At 39.9% G+C, this 22654-nt stretch overlaps 1 protein-coding gene across 3 annotated transcripts in view; it reads right to left on the bottom strand.

Moving 5' to 3' along the window:
- Nucleotides 1-22654, bottom strand: part of ippk (inositol 1,3,4,5,6-pentakisphosphate 2-kinase) — a 105298-nt gene that overhangs the window by 45930 nt on the left and 36714 nt on the right. For all 3 annotated transcript variants that reach the window (XR_003935375.1, XR_003935376.1, XM_030133499.1), the window contains exon 5: nt 2637-2755. Coding sequence is in view for 1 of the 3 variants with exons in the window: in XM_030133499.1 (XP_029989359.1) it covers nt 2637-2755 (119 nt within the window). In the remaining 2 variants the exon portion in view is untranslated. The remainder of the gene's footprint in view (nt 1-2636; nt 2756-22654) is intronic.

Raw genomic sequence — 22654 nt, 5'->3', positions numbered from 1 at the left:
TGTCATTCATCTGCATGTGGCTGCAGACATGTGATAATGCAGTAAACCTGGTTTGAACACATATGTTTTAGAGATAGACTTAGAGACCTCCCACATCCAGACCAAAGATTATCATCTTCCGACAATAATATTAAAAAAGTTCATTTTTTCCTAAACTAACATAAAGGTGGGGTAGGAGATCTTAGAAAATGGTTGAGCAAGCTACATTTTGAAAATACACAATTAAAAAGTCCAAACCTCTTTCTACAGACATCCCCCCAAAGCCACGCCTCCAGAGTACTGGCATGCACAATGTTTGTTCCCGTGGGTTCATGAGCGCTGCACAGCATCAATTCGCCGGCCCTGGTGCCAACTCTGGCCCCAACCCCGGCTACACCCTGGCCCTGGTTCCGATCCATGCATACCTCATTCAGTCTCCTCCAACACCCCTGCTGTTACAGAACAGCCCTAATTCATACCTATCTGGCTAATGTTACATTTCGTAGTGATTTATGTTAGTGACAAAACAGTTTGACAGTGAACTTTAAATCCTAATATAGTTAGCCAAGCTCTGGCTCTAGCTGTATTTCCAGTACAAGTGCTCCAAGCCTCTGATAATGCATGATTCATGCACGAAGAGGGGTATCCGCAGTGGGGGGAGGGACAAATGGCAGTTGAGTTTGATCGACAGGTCACCGTTCAATCATTTCAATGGGCCGGTTAAAATCGCTGGATGGTGTTTTTTTCAGTCTTGTCCATTCCACAGGTGACCAAAATTTTTTATTTTTGTGTTAGAGCATTTAATTGGTTGTAATCGGGGTGTGAAGGGGATTTTAGGCAATATCGTAAAAAATGCTCCAGGAAAACATCTCCCACCCCACCTTTAATCTAAGGATGTATTCATACCTACTTCATTTAGTCTGTTTAAAAAGAACCAGAGTTCGTTTCCCTGAAAAGTCCAACCTTTTTTTCAGATGTGAATACAAACATCCAAACTCTGATTCGAATCAAACAAAATGGACTCTAGGCCAGTTTGCTTCTAGTGTGAATATAAACAATCCAAGGAACCATGAGCCTCTTTGTGCTTAACGAGCCACCGTAGCCGCTGGAAGTAACCAAGCTGCACGGGTCATCAGAGCTAATAGCAGCAGCCATGAGCTGTGGACAGACGTGGAGCAATGAGGAGACTGAATGTCTCATTGACATTTGGTCAGATGCCCAGATTACGAAACTGGCTCAGAATGAGCTGTTCTTGACAGTTAACATTATTTTCGTAAATTTGTGTCTGTAAAAATAGGGCACATATTCCAAAAACAATAACTGCACATAGGACCTCCATGTTTGTTTTCATCAACACTAACCATCTCTGATTCATCCCGCCCTCGACTTTTCTGTCCAATGCCAGCACAGTTCGTCACATACATGCTTCTGTTTACAAATTTTGGTCCACTAGCAAAAAGTGTGGTGACAAAGCAATCTGACCCAAACAAAAAAACAAAGTCTGCATTCGATCCGAACCAAATAAGTGGACCAAAGGACTTTCCGGGTGTGAATACACCCTAAAAAATAAATGTAATGTTAATAATTTGGAATAACTGAATTAATCCATTACATGTTAAGAGCTAACGGTTCTAAAGCCTTCACCTACCAGCTCATAATTATTAAATCCACAGTAATGGATGCCATACAGTCATTATTAATGCTTCTATTGAAACTTTAAGAAAAAATGTACTCTGACATACACTGGTACCATTTGTGTTTCACCATTTGTCCTACCATCACTTAAAAAAAATAAACACTAGGGTTTTCTTTCTATACATTTTGCATGTTGCTTTACAATTTTATGAAATACTGTTCAATCACATTATATCCGTCACATTACCCAACTATGCAGAGACAGGGTGGTTGAACACTCAAGTCAGAATACCTGAAAACCTGAACCCCTGAAGACTTGGAATCCTGAACCCTTGCAGACCTGAACCCCATGCAGACCTGGAACCCCTGAACCCCTGCAGATGTGGAATGGCTGAACCCTGAACCTCTGCCGACCTGAACCCCATGCAGACCTGGAACCCTGAACCCCTGCAGACCTGGAACCCCTCAAGTCCTGGCACTATGAACCCCTGCAGACCTGGAATCCCTGAACCCTGAACCCCTGCAGACCTGGAACCCTGTGAACCCCTGCCGACCTGGAAACCTGAACCTCTGCTGACCTGGACCCCTGAACTCCTGGAGACCTGAACCCCAGCAGACCTGGAACCTGGTGAATGTGAGGCTTTGTAAAGCGCTTTGGGTACCATGAAGGTGTATAAAATGGGCTATATAAGTGCAGTCCATTTACCATTCACCCTGCAGATCTGGATCCCTGAACCCTTAAATGTCTGAAGACCAAGAGCCCTGAACCCCTGCAGACCTGGAACCCTGACACCTTGAAAACTTGAACCCCTGCAGACCTGGGACCCTGAAAGAGTTGCAGACATGCCAACTCCATGCAGAAAGGCATGGGCTGGCGCTGGGATCAAACCCTCTTGCTGTGAGGTGACAGTGCTAACCACGACTCCAGCATACTTCCCCTTCCATGGGTTCTCTCCGAGTGCTTCAGCTTCCTCTCATGTTAACGTCATCGTCGTCGTCGTCAGGCCAAAAATAGTAAGTACCTTGATCTCGATGCAGAGAGGAGCAGCATGTGATGGTTGGTGTAAAGCTGGAGACGTCAGGTTGGGCAGACAGAGGGCACAGCCGCTGTAGATGTCCATCACCTTATCACAGCGCCAGGCTGACAAACAGAAACATGTTGGGGTTAACACTAACCCATGGAAAACACACACAGAAAAACTCCAACAGCTCTGGCCATTCGACTTACATATTCTGAAACAGCATTCTCCAACCTTTCCAAAACACCCAAATCAATCTTTTCAAAACAAAGACATCTCATTGTCACGGGGGAATAAGGACCCACAAGCAGACTCAAAGGTAAATGCAAAGGCTCTTTATTGAGCTGAGAAAACAAAGCTAGGAGCGTGACTAGGCACGCATAGTCCAAAAAACAGAGAGCAAATGCTGCAAACAAGGCAGGAAAGCGTGTCAAGCACGCACAAACAAAATACAAAGTCTCACAACCATAGGGTGTTCCAGCAGTATCTGGCCGACTGGGGAGCTGGTGGAGGGCGATCCGGGTGAGCATGAGGTGGTAGCAAGAAAACAAACCGACAAGGAGAGCAGAGAAGAGAGAACTTAAATAGTGTGTGGGTGATGAGGACAGGTGTGTGAGACTGATGAGTAACAAGTGAAAGAAGTGAGTTGTAATGGAAAGGAGGAAAGAGTGGGCGTGAGCAGCAGGTGAAAAGACTGAGCAGTAAAAGGAAGGATGAATGAGCGGGCGTGACACTCATCACATTTTCCTAAATACAGCTCTGGTGGAAGTAGCAGGGTAGAATAACATTTACATTTGTCATGACCTGATTCAGAGGAAGGACAAACAAGAGGAGAAACCACAACACTCTTTAAAAGATCAGTAACTTCATTTAAGAGACTAAATTAGATCACCTCCCCTGGTTCTTCTGTTTACAGATATACCACACCCCCATATGTCATATGACAACTAAAACAGGAAGTGGACTAGAGGCAGCAGGCCATCACACATTATAGGACACACAAAGACCCAATACAAGTGTGAATGACTTAACCCACCTTTGAGATACACTGAAACACTGTTTAAGAGTTTAGTTTGTATTGAACCAGACATCTACATCACCTATTCCCAAAGATCAGATCAGGGAGATTTTATTTATCTATCCAAATGAATCTGCATTTCAAAAAACTTTGACCAAAATGCAATGTCTTCAACTGTACTGAATATTCATAAGTGATTACTGTATTTGAGGACACTTTGAATTTGATGGTACCAACACATCCACAGAGTCGGTCCAGGGCCACAGTTTCTGCTAGGGCTGCACGATATATTGTCTATACATCGTCATCACGATGTGCACATATGCGATAGTCACATCGCAGAACTTGCTACATTTTTTTTCCCCCTGCTAACATTATGTTAAGTGCTCAAACTCATACACGTCATACTGCAACCTTGTTGCCCTGTCGACTTTCTTAAAGTGACAAACTCAACATTCCTTTCTCTGTTATTTTTTATTTCTCCTACTTCATCATTGCTCATCTCAGACTCACATATGAGACGCTGACATTACCTATCAATGATACCTGCTGCGCATTTCAAAGTGGAGCCTGAGTTGATGAAAAGTCCATGTGGTTGGAGAATGTAGGAGAAATAAAAACAACGGCAGAGAAAAAAGAAACGTTAGTAGCTAAAGAAAATCCACATCTGACGTGTGGGAATACCTTGGCTACCAAAAATCTGACATGGAACAGAAAGGGGTACTGTGTCGACAAAGGCCTGCCAGTTGTAGCCATGAGTCACGGCAACACAAATAATTTATTTTTTATTTTTTTTAATTTCAAATTGTACATTTACACAAACATGTACCCATACACAGGGAACTACACAGACACAACATATACAAACAAACCATACAACAAACGTACCAACCCCCCCCCAAAAAAAAACAAACAAACAAAAAAAAAAGATAAATAACGTTATCTACTCCTCTTTACAATATTCAGGGCTGAGTCAATACAATGCAAACCAACAACACATTTCTCCATCAAAAGGAAGTAGGTGACAGCAGGTCACTCTTGTTGACCGTAGAGAAAAAAGGATTCCACTGTTGATAAAACAAATTAATTTGTCCACGAACAGAAAACTTAATCTTTTCCAGCTTTAAAAAGAAAAGTAAATCATGCACCCATTGCACAAAAGTGGGTGGCAGAGGTTCCTTCCACTTAAACAGAATCATACGACGGGCTGATAGTGTACAAAAAGCTATCGAGTCACTTTGGGATTTGGATAATCCCAGTGCAGGAGAGGAAGTTCCAAAAATTACTAGTAGGGGGCATGGTTGCACTGATTTACCCAAAGCAGTGCTAATCAAAGCAAAAATATAATTCTAAAAAGTATTAAGTTTTGAGCAAGACTAAAACATGTTAACATGATTAGCAGGAGCAGCACCACACCGGTTACAGTTTGGATTTACATCAGAGAAAATCTTTGCCATCTTCTGATTGGTCTAACAACAGCGATGTAAAATTTTACACTGCATAAATGACTGTTTAGCGCAGACGGAAGATGTGTGAACCCTCTTTAAAATGCTAAACCACAGACTTTCACAAATTGTTAAATTTAACTCAGTTTCCCATTCTCTTTTTAAAACTGAGGAAAATGAATTTTGAATATTTAGAAATGTATTATATAGCACTGAAATGATTCCCTTCAGTGCTTGGGGATGTTCTAAAATTGAGTCACATGGATTTATTTCTGGGGCATTAGGAAACTGAGGTGTCATTTTGGACATAAAGTCACGAATCTGTAAGTAGTGGAAAAAGTCTCTGTTTTGGATCTGATACTTATCAATAAGATTGGTAAAAGACATGAATATGCCATTGTCATACAGATCAGCAGATGTCTTAATCCCCCTGTCCTCCCAAACAGAATAGGCTTTGTCCAGTAGAGCTGGTTTAAAGAGATGGTTTGATTGGATAGGCACTTTTAGAGAAATTGATGTCCAATTAAAATGATGCTTGAACTGAATCCAAATTTTAACAGTACATTTTACAATAATGTTTTTAGTATAATCAGTTGGAGGAACTGTATTTGAAAAAATTAGAGCTGAAAGAGAGGATGGGTGACAAGATGCTGCCTCCAGTTGTAACCATGATGGCGCATCAGCTCCCGGATGTTCATAAAGCCAGTGGACAATTGGTCGTATATTTGCAGCCCAATAATAATAGATAAAATTTGGAGCAGCCATTCCTCCCAACTTTTTAGGCTGCTGCAGCATAGACCATGAAAGCCGTGGTGGCTTGCCATTCCAAATGAAAGTTGATAAGATGCCGTTTAGTTTATTGAAAAATGTTTTGGGGATAAAAACTGGTAAACAGTGGAAAAGATAAGTAAATTTAGGTAAAATATTCATTTGGACAGAATTTATACGACCAGCAACAGATAAAGGAAGAGAGGACCAACGATGTAGGGTGGACTGTCTGATCTAGTAAAACTTGAAAATTAACAGAAAAAAGATCGGAATATTTTTGAGTAACAGTAATGCCCAAATAATCAAACTGGTTGGTTGTTTTAAAAGGAAGTGAGGCAGGTGGATAATTACAAGCTGCAGCATTAACTGGAAATCCTGAAATTGTATCCTGAAAATCTTTCACATTTTTTAAGAATATTAAAAACGTGGAAAACTGTTGTCTGGGTCGGATATGAACCAAAGCAAATCATCAGCATAAAGAGACGTTCTTGTTCTTGGCCCTCTCTTGTGATCCCTTTAATTCCAGTATTTTGATGCAAAGCTAATGTTAGCGGTTCGATAGCTAACACAAAAAGAAGGGGTGAGACGGGGCAGCCCTGCCTCGTTCCTCTGCTGACAGGAAATTGATTGGGAAAAAGTATTATTTTTGCGAACTGAAGAGACAGGAACAGTGTATAATAGTCTCACCCAAGAAATAAAGATCGTACCAAACCCAAATTTTTGAAGTGTGTAAAATAAATATTTCCATTCTACACGGTCAAATGCTTTTTCCGCATCTAAAGAGATAACCATTTCAGGAACAGCAGAATTATTTGGATGATAAATTATGTTGAACAAATGTCTTTGATTAAAAAAAGAAAACCTGTTTATAATGAAACCAGTTTGATCAGGAGATATAATTTCAGACATTACTGTTTCCAAACGAGTAGCAAGGATTTTAGCTAGTATTTTGATGTCAACATTTAGCAGTGAAATAGGGCGATAGGAAGTACAGAGCTGAGAGTTTTTATTTTTCTTCAGTAAGAGGGATATTTGAGCTTCACGTAATGTGGGGAGGAAGCTTTTTATTGCAGTATGAATCATTGTACATATTCAAAAGAAGAGGAGCTAATTGGTCTGAAAATGTTTTATAGAATTCAGTACAAAACTCATCTCTACCTGGACTTTTTCCATTTTGCATGTTAAAGATGGCCTTTTGAATTTCTTGAAGAGTAACTGGGCTTTCCAGCAAATTAGTCTTATCAGTATTAATTTGGGGAACTTTAAGATAATTGAAAAAGCCTTGTAATTCCTCTTTATCATAGATTGCTTCAGATGAATACAATGAATTATAAAATGACATAAAGGCGTTACTGATTTCACCAGGGTCACAGGTAAGTGTGTCACCCACCTGAATTTCATGTATAATTTTTGAAGCCATGGACTTTCTCAGCTGTTGTGCCAGCAGTTGACTTGGTTTGTCCCCAAATTCATAATAGGCATGAAGTTAGGTATATTTTCCTTTGCAGAGAAACATATGAAATAATCTGTCCTCTCAGGTAGCACTTCAGAGATTCCCATAGTAGACTATGAGTTATGTCTGGTGTGCTATTGGTATTAACAAAGAAGTCAATTTCTTTTCCAATTAACAACAAGAAATCTGAGTCCGGTAAGAGGCAAGTATTTAGTCTCCATGGAGGACGACAAACTGACTGTGACGAGACAAAATCCATGGTAAGAGGTGAATGATCAGAAATGACCCTATCTTGATAATTGCAGTTCTGAATTAAAGATAATAATTTGTTATCAACCAAAAAATAGTCAATCTGTGAGAATGTATGGTGAACAAAAGAAAAAAAAAGAATATTCACAACTATTTTAATTAAACCTACACCAAATGTCTGATACCCCATAATCCTGGATAAAGGAATTAATAGTTGAAGCAGATTTAGAAGTATACTGTTTAGCTGAAGATCTGTCTAATGTATCATTCAGACAACAAAGTCTCCACCAATAAAAAGACAATGTGATTCAATATTAGGGATTGTGGAGAAAAATTTCACAAAAATCCCTCATCGTCCACATTAGGGGGCATAGACATTTGCAAAGGTTAGAGCCATGTTATTAATCAATCCTGAATTATTACATAACGACCCGTTGTGATCCGTAACTACTTTCTCACATTTAAATGGAACAGAATGGGGAATGAGAATAGCAACACCATGTGAATTACTACTACATGATGAATAAAACAACTGTGATACCCAGTTTTTGTGCAATTTTTTAACATTTAATTCATTTAAGTGGGTCTCCTGTATAAAAGCTACTTTTACATCCAGATCTCTGAGATGGAGGAGAACCTGGTTAATCTTAGACGATTTCCCCAAACCTCTGACATTCCAGGTTGCAAATCTAATCTTAGTGCCTGCATTGGTAACACTATTAACTATCATAGAAGTTCAAAAACAGAAAAAAAAGAAAAGGACAATGAAAGAACAAGGGGAGAAAGAGAAAACAGCCCTGAATGATCATGTTTACAGGAAAAAAAACTAAAACTAAACAAAGGTAAAAGAAAACCAAAAACACACACACACACAACAGACCAACAGACATAAGACACACACATATACACAGAACTACCCCCAACCCCGTTCCCCCCAGAAAATAAAACCACAGCTTCTAGATCCATCACTTTTGGGAAAAAAAAAAAAAACAAAGAGGAAAAGAAAAAAACCTAGTTAACACCAGGTCTGTCTGAAATTGGAACTGACACATATTAAAGCTTACAGAGCAGGTTAACACAAATAATTTATTTGATCATTTAAAACACTACCACCAAATGAGTTATGATGAATGGAATGCCAAGTCTGGTTATCATCCAAAGCAAAGAATGCTTTCGGATGTGTTTGCTAATGTGACCCCATATGAGAAAACATCTAAAAGGCAGACTGAAATCACAGCAGCCATAACATTTCCCCTCGCCAAAGATATGGTGCCAATCAACACTGTTACCAAAGATGGTTTCAAGAAGACTCAACAAACGATACGTTATTCCATCATGCACCTATTTTTCACAAATTGATCTAAGCTGTACAGCAAATGCAAGGCTGAAGTAGACCGAGAGCTGGCACAAATCGAGTATTACACAGCGACAACAGACTTGTGGTCCAGCTGGTCAAATGAACTGTAAAACTGTTCATCTGCAGGAACTGTAAAAAAAAGAAAAAAAGGAACTGAATAGAATTGATAGCTGTAAGGACAAGTGATTTACCAAGAATCCCAATGTGGCCTACACGTGCCCGTACTGTTGATGGCAAAACAAACATTGTGTGTTTGTGTGTTTGTGTGTGCGTGTGCGTGTTTTAGGACATTAGAGCAGCACAAGGCTCCAACTCAGGTCCTGTCTACAGACAAGAAAGCACGGGATCTTCTTCCCAGCCGGCAGGATATCGATGTCATGGAATCCATGAGCAAGGCACTGGGCCCACTGCTAGACTTTACTGATTCACTTTCAGGGAAAGACTACATCAGTATCTCATATGTGAAGCCAGTTCTTCATCTCTTCAACAAATGGATGCTACTCAGACAGGAGGAAGACACAGACCTGACCAAAGTATTGAAGAAGGAGATGTTAAAGTACATATGTAGAAGCCAATAATGTAATAACTACCCATAACATAATAAATTTGCCATTTTTAAAATATAATAGGCAAGGTTATAATAGTTTTGGATTTTTAATTATAGTTTAGTTTTATTTAGTTTTGACTTTTTTTTCTCTAATTCAGTTCGTTTTAATTAGTTTTTAGAGCATGTTTGCTAGTTTTTATTAGTTATCGTTTTTTTCTGAATGCTTAGTTTTAGTTTAGTTTAGTTTAGTTTTAGTATTAGTTTAGTTATTTCATATTTTTTATCTTCCTCACCATCCTATTCAAAGAAATTAGTGAGGTGCGAATCAGCGGGTTACTCTGGACACTTTATTTGGGGGTCAGGTTAGGGCGGCTCATTGACTGAGCAGAGACACAAACACATGTTCATTATGATGTCTAAATTCCCTATAGCAGGTTGGGGGTGTGTGTGTGTGATCCATACACAACGTAACTTACGTGAAAACAATGCAAAGATGTGCAAAGCGAGAGAGGAGATGCACAAAGCAGCCAGCAGTTTAACCAGATAGAAACACACATAACCCAGCTAACCAGCAGTTTAACGAGATAGAAACATATACAAACCAGCTAACCAGCAGTTAAACCAGATAGAGACATATAAACCAGCTAACCAGCAGTTAAACCAGAAAGAAACATATATAAACAGTTAGCCAGCAGTTTAACCAGATAGAAACATATATAAACCAGCTAACCAGCAGTTAAACCAGAAAGAAACATATATAAACCAGCTAACCAGCAGTTAAACCAGAAAGAAACATATATAAACCAGCTAACCAGCAGTTAAACCAGAAAAAAAAAACATATATAAACCAGCTAACCAGCAGTTAAACCAGAAAGAAACATATATAAACCAGCTAACCAGCAGGTAAACCAGAAAAAAAACATATATAAACCAGCTAACCAGCAGTTAAACCTGAAAGAAACATATATAAACCAGCTAACCAGCAGTTAAAACAGATAGAAACATATATAAACCAGCTAACCAGCAGTCAAACCAGAAAAAAAACATATATAAACCAGCTAACCAGCAGTTAAACCAGAAAGAAACATATCAACCAGCTAACCAGCAGTTAAAGCAGATAGAAACATATATAAACCAGTTAACCAGCAGTTAAACCAGATAAAGACATATAAACCAGCTAACCAGCAGTTAAACCAGAAAGAAACATATATAAACCAGCTAACCAGCAGTTAAAGCAGATAGAAACATATATAAACCAGTTAACCAGCAGTTAAACCAGATAAAGACATATAAACCAGCTAACCAGCAGTTAAACCAGAAAGAAACATATATAAACCAGCTAACCAGCAGGTAAACCAGAAAAAAAAACATATATAAACCAGCTAACCAGCAGTTAAACCTGAAAGAAACATATATAAACCAGCTAACCAGCAGTTAAAACAGATAGAAACATATATAAACCAGCTAACCAGCAGTCAAACCAGAAAAAAAAAACATATATAAACCAGCTAACCAGCAGTTAAACCAGAAAGAAACATATATAAACCAGCTAACCAGCAGTTAAAGCAGATAGAAACATATATAAACCAGTTAACCAGCAGTTAAACCAGATAAAGACATATAAACCAGCTAACCAGCAGTTAAACCAGAAAGAAACATATATAAACCAGCTAACCAGCAGTTAAAGCAGATAGAAACATATATAAACCAGTTAACCAGCAGTTAAACCAGATAAAGACATATAAACCAGCTAACCAGCAGTTAAACCAGAAAGAAACATATATAAACCAGCTAACCAGCAGTTAAACCAGAAAGAAACATATATAAACCAGCTAACCAGCAGTTAAACCAGAAAAAAAAAACCATATATAAACCAGCTAACCAGCAGTTAAAGCAGATAAAAACATATATAAACCAGCTAACCAGCAGTTAAACCAGAAAAAAAACATATATAACCCAGCTAACCAGCAGTTAAACCAGAAAGAAACATATATAAACCAGCTAACCAGCAGTTAAAGCAGATAGAAACATATATAAACCAGCTAACCAGCAGTTAAACCAGAAAGAAACATATATAAACCAGCTAACCAGCAGTTAAAGCAGATAGAAACATATATAAACCAGTTAACCAGCAGTTAAACCAGATAAAGACAGATAAACCAGCTAACCAGCAGTTAAACCAGAAAGAAACATATATAAACCAGCTAACCAGCAGTTAAAGCAGATAGAAACATATATAAACCAGTTAACCAGCAGTTAAACCAGATAAAGACATATAAACCAGCTAACCAGCAGTTAAACCAGAAAGAAACATATATAAACCAGCTAACCAGCAGTTAAACCAGAAAGAAACATATATAAACCCAGCTAACCAGCAGTTAAACCAGAAAAAAAAAAATATATATAAACCAGCTAACCAGCAGTTAAAGCAGATAAAAACATATATAAACCAGCTAACCAGCAGTCAAACCAGAAAAAAAAACATATATAAACCAGCTAACCAGCAGTTAAACCAGAAAGAAACATATATAAACCAGCTAACCAGCAGTTAAAGCAGATAGAAACATATATAAACCAGCTAACCAGCAGTTAAACCAGAAAAAAAAACATATATAAACCAGCTAACCAGTAGTTAAACCAGAAAGAAACATATATAAACCAGCTAACCAGTAGTTAAACCAGAAAGAAACATTTATAAACCAGCTAACCAGCAGTTAAACCAGAAAGAAACATATATAAACCAGCTAACCAGCAGTTAAACCAGAAAAAAAAACATATATAAACCAGCTAACCAGTAGTTAAACCAGAAAGAAACATATATAAACCAGCTAACCAGCAGTTAAACCAGAAAGAAAACATATATAAACCAGCTAACCAGTAGTTAAACCAGAAAGAAACATATATAAACCAGCTAACCAGCAGTTAAACCAGAAAGAAACATATATAAACCAGCTAACCAGCAGTTAAACCAGAAAAAAAACATATATAAACCAGCTAACCAGCAGTTAAACCAGAAAGAAACATATATAAACCAGCTAACCAGCAGGTAAACCAGAAAAAAAAACATATATAAACCAGCTAACCAGCAGTTAAACCTGAAAGAAACATATATAAACCAGCTAACCAGCAGTTAAAACAGATAGAAACATATATAAACCAGCTAACCAGCAGTCAAACCAGAAAAAAAACATATATAAACCAGCTAACCAGCAGTTAAACCAGAAAGAAACATATATAAACCAGCTAACCAGCAGTTAAAGCAGATAGAAACATATATAAACCAGTTAACCAGCAGTTAAACCAGATAAAGACATATAAACCAGCTAACCAGCAGTTAAACCAGAAAGAAACATATATAAACCAGCTAACCAGCAGTTAAACCAGAAAGAAACATATATAAACCAGCTAACCAGCAGTTAAACCAGAAAAAAAACATATATAAACCAGCTAACCAGCAGTTAAACCAGAAAGAAACATATATCAACCAGCTAACCAGCAGTTAAACCAGAAAGAAACATATATAAACCAGCTAACCAGTAGTTAAACCAGAAAGAAACATTCATAAACCAGCTAACCAGCAGTTAAACCAGAAAGAAACATATATAAACCAGCTAACCAGCAGTTAAACCAGAAAAAAAAACATATATAAACCAGCTAACCAGTAGTTAAACCAGAAAAACATATATAAACCAGCTAACCAGCAGTTAAACCAGAAAAAAAAACATATAAACCAGCTAACCAGCAGTTAAACCGCATAGAAACATTAATTCATTTTCTGAACCCGCTTTATCCTCACTAGGGTCACGGGGGTCGCTTGGAGCCTATCCCAGCTACATAAGGGCAAAGGCGGGGTTCACCCTGGACATTTCGCCAGTTCATCTCAGGGCTGACATATAGAGACAAACAATCACTCTCACATTCACACCTATGGGCAATTTAGATTAACCAATTAACCTATTAGTGCATGTCTTTGGATTGTGGGAGGAAGCCGGAGTACCCGGAGAGAACCCACGCAGACACGGGGAGAACATGCAAACTCCACACAGAAAGGTCCCACTCCCCGTCGACTGGTGTTGGAATCGAACCCAAGACCTTCTTGTTGTGAGGCACGAGTGCTAACCACTGCACCACCGTGTCGCCGCATAGAAACATATATACATACAAACATATAACATATTATATATGTTTTTGTTTTTTTTTGCATAGAAACATATATAAACATATATAACCTAGTTCAGCAGGAGTAAACCACACACCTTGGCAGATCTCTCATCTCTTAATCATCTCCAGTTTCATTATTAGCCAACTTTGCTTCAGTTCAGTTCAGCTAGCTGTAGCTAGTAACATCAAACGTGTTTTTTTTTAACATTCTAACAGGTTCCATACCTCTGTAATTGGATTAGTTTTCCTCCTCCTCTGTTCTCCTCTTCTAAACTGTGCAGTTCAGGGCTTGGAAGGCCTTTTCATGGTGATAAACTCTCCAGTCTTTACCTGGATGCTAGCTCAACAGTGACGGTGTCACTTAGCTCTGCTCTGTCTCTGTCACTCACACACACACGGTGCGCAAAAAAAAAAAAAAACGACCCCACACATCACTAAAGTCAATCCCAGACAGGGACTGTGCTTGCTTTGTCCCAGCTTTAGTCTGTATGTTCCAGGTAGAGTTAGGACCAGAAGACGACTGGAAACCACCAGTGACCACACATGACAGACTGTGAAGTGCTGTATGGTGCTGCAGCTAAAACTGCTAGAGCGAAAAAAATCAATTTGATATCAATGCGAATTGACAAGACGAAAACGAAGGGAATTTATCCATTATTTTTATACGTTTTAGTTTGTAAGCTCACAAATACAGTTTCAGTTAGTTATCATTTTGTTCTTTTAATTAGAGTTTTTATTTATTTCAGTTAACGAAAATGCTTTTTCAATTTTAGTTTTCGTCATTTCGTTCGTTTTCGTTAACGATTATAACCTTGGTAATAGGCTAATAACGTAATAACTGGCCAATAACGTAATAAAAATCCTGAACCGATAACATAATAACTTTTGGCCAGTAACGTAATAACTTATTACATTATCGGTAGGTTATTACGTTATTGGCCTGGTAAAAAAAAAAAAAAATTCTTTGCAAATAAAATAACTGAGCCAATAATGTAGTAATATATTAATATCACTGTATCTAAGTTTCATTTATTAGATATAACTGTGATAAAATCTCCCCTCTCTCTCGTAACTCACTCTTGAAGATAATTTTTTTTAATCACTTTTAACGCTGTAAAGCCCAAACCATTAAATCATTGACAGAAAATTCCAATTCTTTAAAAACTGGAGGCCTTTATTGGGTCTTCTGACAACCAAAAAAAAAAAAAAATAATAATTTTCATGTGTGTTTGTGTGCATGTGTAAGTTTCAAGTTGTATCATATTTAATACATTTCATCTCAATGCTCAAATATTATATTTTTGAACCAACAAAAACATAACACAAACATATCTAACAAATTGGTAATTCCAAACATACATAGAACCTTTTCAGTGCTACTATCATGCAGCAAATGAGAAATCCACCAGTGGAACTGGTACGGTGGAATCTGAAGACATAGCATTTCAGGTATCTTTACTATTTGGTGGTTCACAAACTTTTTATTTTGCATGGTGGGAGGCCTGAAAACAGTTCCTGTCTTTGTTCAGACAGAGATACACTCGGCATTTCTTACTGTACACTTGCGAGCTTATGATTATATCATTAAAATCATAGCATAATCATTTTCAACACTTCTTAACACTATTTTTTTGCCATCTAAAAACACATGCACACACAAAAACAGGTTATTGTGTTTTTTTTTCTTCTCTAAATTGGTCAGTTTTTAGTGAAAATCAGTAAGCAAAAGGAAGTTACTAGCAATGGTACCATGGCAACACCTGAGAAAAATTTCAAAGTGCCATCCACCATAAACAAACCATGTGTTTACAAACAGAGCCAGGAGGTAACTTGTGCATCTTTGGAATTTTGTCATGATGTGCATTGTGGGAAGCTGGGGGTCTAAATATTTTTAAGGGTTTGTCCCATAATTGATCTATTCAATTTAGCCATTCCGTTCCACAAAATTAACCAGAAGTCATCAGCTAAAACAAACACACACACACACACACACACACACACACACACACACACACACACACACACACACACACACACACTCTTTTCTTTAAAAATGTTATAAAAAACTGAGTATCTTTCAACATGTGTGCTAAAAAGGAAGAAAGGAAGTTTGGACAAATGAAAAAAGTCATTATCATACCATTGCCCTCTAGTGGTCAATTATGGGAAATCAAAAAATCCTTCACAGCGAAAAAAATTTACTATTTTCAAGAGTGAGTTACATATCATACATATTTCATATCATACCATTGTCTATGTTTGTAAACAGGTGCTTCCATTTAGTTTGGAGATAGCTTGAAAGGCTAAGGAGCAGCAGACAGGACTAGAAATCATTTTTACCATCAAGTTAAATTGACAAATACACACACAGAGAGAGAGAGAGAGAGAGAGAGAGGAGAGGAGAGAGAGAGAGGGAGAGAGAGAAGAGGAGAGAGAGAGAGAGAGAGGGAGATTTTATCACAGTTATATCAAATAAATGAAACAAATACAGTGATATTAATATATTATTACGTTATTGGCTCAGTTATTACATTTGCAAAGAATTTTTTTATGAGGCCAATAATGTAATAACCAACCAATAACATAATAAGTTATTACGTTATTGGCCAAAAGTTATTACGTTATCAGTTCAGGACTTTTATTATGTTATTGGCCAGTTACTACGTAATTGGCCTATTACATTTTAAAAATGGCAAATTTATCACATTATGGGTCGTTATTACGTTATTGGCTTCTACATACCTCAACAAGAAATATGAGGATGAAGTTACTCAGGAGCTTCATGTCAAGACCAAAGTGACAATTGAGATGATGGTATGCCAGGCTCAGGTGAGACTACGCTGCAGCACTGAAGCGAAGTCCACCCAGCCCTGCACATCACAGGCAAAGAAAGCCAAGAAGTCCTTGGCAAGTTTCTTTAACTGAGCCATGCAACAGATGACTATGGATGGGAACTGCAAATATTTATTGCCTTTATCAATTTGTGAGAGGGCTTTCTTGATGAACCTAACAATTCTGATTCTCATCCCTACAGGTGTTTCTTCTCTGGCCCTTGAGAATGGTGTGGAAGCAGAGTTAAACACCTACCTGCAAACGCCTTTCATCGACAACGATGAGGATCTGCAAGCATGGTGAAAAACACACCAAGCAACCTTTCTATGACTTGCCAAGCTTGTCCGCAAGTATGTATGCATTCCTGATACAAGCTCCCCTTCTGGGAGACTTTTCAGTACAAGCAGCAACATCACTTGCCAGCGTTCTTGTCTCAAGCCCACAATGGTGGACAAACTAGTATTGTTATCAAAATTCTGTAAGCTGAGTGCAAATTTAGCTTATTACAATTTATTTTGTAACAAATAACACTTAGGTTGTATTTTTGGATACCACTCTGCTCCGGGGGCTTTTGTATAGCTGCTCAATTTTATTTTTATTTTATAGAGACTTGATACTCTGCTCCTATTTACCTGTTTTCATTGTTGCGTACAACAGTTACAGTGGTGTAGTGGTCCCTGGAGAAGTGGGTATACTCAAAATTTTTGCCCCCTTTTTTTTTCTTTTTAAAGTAGTCCAGAAAAACACCGTTTTGGAAACAGTGACATACACTATATTGCCAAAAGCATTCACTCACCCATCCAAATAATCAGAATCAGGTGTTGCAATCACTTCCATGGCCACAGGTGTATAAAATCAAGCACCTAGGCATGCAGACTGCTTTTACAAACATTTGTGAAAGAATGGGTCACTCTCAGGAGCTCAGTGAATTCCAGCGTGGAACTGTGATAGGGATGCCACCTGTGCAACAAATCCAGTCATGAAATTTCCTCGCCCCTAAATATTCCACAGTCAACTGTCAGCTGTATTACAAGAAAGCGGAAGTGTTTGGGAACAACAGCAACTCAGCCACGAAGTGGTAGGCCATGTAAACTGACGGAGCGGGGTCAGCGGATGCTGAGGCGCATAGTGTGAAGAGGTTGCCAACTTTCTGCAGAGTCAGTCGCTACAGACCTCCAAACTTCATGTGGCCTTCAGATTAGCTCAAGAACAGTGCGCAGAGAGCTTCACGGAGCAAATACTTTTGGCAATATAGTGTATAAGACTACTCCATTTAGTTTACCCAAAAATCCATCAGCAGTATTTGCTCACTATTATAAAATGATCATGACTTGATCAGGAGCAGTTTGTAGGTATTACTAGTCACACAAGCAGCCTGCATGAATGTCAAATGTATTCAACATGAGGCAAACATAGGATAACGTTAGCCTTTCATAATGTTAGCCAACTCGCATAGTTGAACTATTGGCAACAAAATCTCTTCTCTAAATGTGCAGTCATATGGCCAGTGGTATAAAACCGTCACTCATTCTGAAACCACCTTAAAACTTACCTCAGAATTATGTATTCCATGAAAGTAGGTTGTCTCAATATGTGTCACTCATTTGAAAGAGGTTTATTTTGCCTTTCTTGTTCGCATTTCCAATAATCGCGCATCTTTCAACAGGACATACAGTGACCTGTCAATCAACTGAGCATCTGAGGTGGCCAATCAGGTTCAAGAGGTGGCTAGTGCTAAGCAGAGCCCTGGCTCTGGCACTAAATTAGCAATATCTTCCTCGGCATGACCCACTCTACTCTGCCTCTGATTGGCTCATCAGTCCGCATGCCTAAAGTTAATCAGTCTAATCAGTGAAGGTACCAAGTACTAGCCAATTAGAGGCAGAATAGAGCAGGTTCACCTTCCTAGGAGAAAACATGGGCAATTTGGCTCGCAGATACGACTGAATAGCGTGCATTTGGGGGATTTAGAAGTGGGTATACCCAATGCTGACTGAAAAATAAGTAGGTGTACTGCATATACCGCCATATACCCTGGATGACACCACTACACAGTCAGTGTGTAGCTGTTCTTCCAACAGATGTTTATTGGTACTGCTACAAAAGTTGTGCAATAAAATGTAAAATGACTCATTGGCAGGGCTGCCCTTTGTCACTGGTTCTGTTCATAATTTTCATGGACAGAATTTCTAGGCACAGCCAGGGGCTGGAGGGGGTCCAGTTTGGGGACCACAGGATTTCATCTCTGCTTTTTGCAGATGACGTTGTCCTGTTGGCCTCATCAAGCCTAGACCTCCAGCGTGCCCTGGGGCGGTTTGCAGCCGAGTGTGAAGCGAGCGGGATGAAGATCAGCACCTCCAAATCTGAGGCCATGGTTCTCAACCGGAAAAAGGTGGTTTGCCCTCTCCAGGTGGGTGGGGAGCCCTTGCCCCAGGTGGAGGAGTTCAAGTATCTTGGGGTCTTGTTCATGAGTGAGGGAAGGACGGAGCGTGAGATTGACAGACGGATCGGTGCAGCGTCTGCAGTGATGCGGTCGTACTGGTCTGTCGTGGTGAAGAAGGAGCTGAGCCGAGGTGAAGCTCTCGATTTACCGGTCAATCTACGTTCCTACCCTCACCTATGGTCATGAGCTTTGGGTCATGACCGAAAGGACAAGATCCTGGACACATGCGGTCGAAATGAGCTTCCTCTGTAGGGTGGCTGGGCGCACCCTTAGGGATAAGGTGAGGAGCTCAGTCACCAGGGAGGAGCTCGGAGTAGAGCCGCTGCTCCGCCACATCGAGAGGGGCCAGCTGAGGTGGCTCGGGCGTCTGTTTCGGATGCCTCCTGGATGCCTCCCTGGGGAGGTGTCCCGGGCATGTCCCACCGGGAGGAGACCTCGGGGAAGACCTAGGACACACTGGAGAAACTATGTCTCTCGGCTGGCCTGGGAACGCCTAGGGGGTCCCCCCGGAAGAGCTGGAGGAGGTGTCTAGGGAGAGGGAAGTCTGGGCATCCCTGCTTAGACTTTTACCCCCACAACCCGGCCCTGGATAAAGCGGAGGATAATGGATGGATGGATGACTTATTGTGTCATTCACTTAAATTCCCTACTGGTGGTGGGGTTGGTGGGGATGGTGAGGGGGGGGCTGAGCCCTCCGGCCTGGGTTGGGGCCACCCCCCAGGGCAGGGAGGTGCTTGTGGGCCTTGGCATGTGGCATGAGGAGGCGGTCCAGCTGGTAGTGCGGATCTTGCTCACGCATTGGGAGGCCTGGCCCGGGGCCCCCTCTGGCTCCTTGCTCGCTGGCTGGTGTGGTCAGCTTGGGGCCCCCTTGTGCAAAGGCGGAGTGGCTAACTGGGAGATTCAGGAGGATTCCTGATGGGCCGGTTCATATGAATCTTGAGTTTGGGCTGGTTGGATGGGAAAAATAATTTCTTATCTAATTTCTAATCTTCTTGCATTCATTCTCCATTCATCTGACAGCGTAGCCCCAACATCGCAGTAGATTTGATGGGTTCTAACATCTGAGGGAATTCTGCCCTCCCAAATGTTTCAGTTGGTTTGGCCTACAACTCGTCTTTTTTGGAGTGTTAGCGCAAGTCAGATGGAGGGTAGGTAGAGGCCAGGTAGAGCCGAAAAGGTCAGGTTAAAGAAAATGAAGCTACTGAAGAGTTTAGTGTAAACCTAGTGGATTTACCTACCGTTGCCCTTGGTGTCACACTCAACCCCCCATGTGAAAATCTGCAGAAAAAATTGCTGTGCCTACTGAGATTCCATAATGTAAGCTGAACCTAGGGCTGCTCGATTATAGAAAAAAAAAAAAAAATCACGATTATTTTAGCAATAATTGAAATCACGATTATTAAAAACGATTATTTGTTAACCTTAAAGTTGTTTATTTTTTTCTGGCAAAACAATGTAAAATATACTCTTTAAACATAAATAAAGCTTTTAACCACTAAAACAAAGTATGTTCACTTTTGTACGAAACAAAAAAATCTTTGAATGCAAATAAGTGTACTGTAAATTCAAGTATGTTTCCTTTTGTAAATAAATAGTGCACTGTAATTAAACTTCTATAGACTTGCCATAGAACTGTAGCAATTAAAAAAAAAAAAAAAAAAAAAAAAAAAAGCTCACGTAAAGTGCAAATTATAAATTCAAGTATGTTCAATGTAGTATGAAACATAGTAAATTCAGTGGTGTGCCGTGAGGTTTCAGTTAAGGCCTTCTGTATACATCAGCCATCAAGAAGACGTACGTTAGGGTTATACGGGTTAGGTTAGCTTAATACGGGAGTTGCAGCGTAAAGAGATTCGGAAACTGAAGATTGCACTGCGGACGAAGTTGTAGACGGAGTTGTTTTTAATGTGTTTTAGTTTTTCATAAGATTATGATAAAGGTGGCGGTGGTTAAACTTTAGATGGTTACAAAGGTTTGTTGTGTTACCGGTCGGTGCGTTCACAACTACGAAACACTTTTTGCACGTGATGTGTTTTTGCTCTTCGTCTTCTTCATCAAACCCAAATTGATTCCATACAATTGAATTTGACTTGCCTTTTTTGTTACCAAGCACTTCTGCTGTGATTCTCCTGCCATTTTTCCAGACCGCTAGGTACAACTTTCCTGGTGGGGTGGACCTGCCGGCTAGCTGGCAGCTGTAGCTTAGAGGGGGGCGGGGCAGAGCAGCTCATGGTAGCTTGCGTGCGCGTGAATTAAAGCGACTCAAAATTAATAATCGTTTTCTCTCGATTACATAATTTTTGTAATCGTTGCGTGTAATAATCAAAATCGTAATTGAATTTCGATTAATTGCACAGCCCTAGCTGAACCTGCTACCTTTTGAGTTAAATTTCCGTTAGCCAATTAGTGATTGGCTATTTGCTATCTGATTGCCTTGGAATTTTTCAGACTGTAATGTTTATATCTAAGCTTCAGGGTTAATTCAGATTAAAGTATATATTGTGTGTGAAATATGACCGCAGTGCACAGTATGTTCTGTAAATAAAGCTAGCAGTCCTGTTGAGCAGCAATAGGAGAATTCAGAGAAAAAATTTTTATGTATATATAACCAGGGGGTGGGGTTGCTTTTCTGTGGCCATGTCCCCTGCCCTGTGGGAGACTGCATTTGGTCATCACCTCCCTCTCTTTCCTTTTTAAATGCACACTGGACACTCTTAGCACTTATATCACAGGGGCTGGGCGGTGCCGGGCCAATGCAGTGGCCTGGTGTCAAGTCTGGCCCTGTCTGGCTCTTTGGCACCACTGGGAGTTGCTACTGCCTCTGTCTGCCCATCCCGCCTCTGCAGTGGGGTAGGTGACCACCCTGGGATTCTGCTTGCTGATGGACATGGGGGGGTTTGTCTGCTGGTGGCACCCGGGGATGGTCACTTGGGGCCTGTCTGGATGGTGGAGGTGGGAAACTGACTGCCTCCTTGGTGGTTCGGCGGGGGGGCCATGGCTGGCTGCGTTTTGCCCCTGGGGTGTGGTGTCTGGAGGGTGGGGAGCAGGTCTCCTTGGTGCCTGTGCGGGTCCTGCATCATGGTTAGTGGTTTGGGGTCCTTTGAGCTCTGTGGGTTGGTGGTTCCCTGAGCTGTCCAAGCCATTCTTGCCCTGCTGCTGGTGATGGTGGTCAGGCGCAGTTGCAGCTTCCCACACACATATCCATGCACACACACAAATGTACACTCAAACATGCATCTAGATGTACATCTACAATTGACTGTTGTTACCCTTGGAGTTACATTAGTAATTCAACCCCAAACTCACCAATGTTATTCTGTTGCTATCTTTATTACTAGTTTAATATATTACAATATATATCACAAAAGACAATATCGCTGTAATGTAAGTTTTTGTCAGTATCGCCCAGCCCCAGTTCCTGCTGTGGGCCACAGTTCCTGACGTGGGCCACTGAAGATGCAATATTCAACGTCATTGCAATTTTATGCATAGTATTGTTCTGTCATTTTAGATCCTTTTTTTTGTCAAAAGGGTGAATCTCTGTCCAGCTTTACTTCTAAGAGACTCTACTTTTTAAGATGCCAATTAACCTACTTATTCACAAAATATTTTTTAGAACCACTTTATAGTTCCACTTTCTTTCTAGTCCAGTGTTTTGTTGCTCCCGTTAACAAGTTCAAGTGGTGCATTTCCTCAGTTTAAATATTTAAGATATTTTTATGTTCTAGTTTGAATTAAATATGGTTTT

The sequence above is a fragment of the Sphaeramia orbicularis genome, chromosome 5 (genome assembly GCF_902148855.1).
Source record: "Sphaeramia orbicularis chromosome 5, fSphaOr1.1, whole genome shotgun sequence".
Lineage (NCBI taxonomy): Eukaryota > Metazoa > Chordata > Actinopteri > Kurtiformes > Apogonidae > Sphaeramia > Sphaeramia orbicularis.
This window is presented reverse-complemented; position numbering and strand designations above follow the sequence as displayed.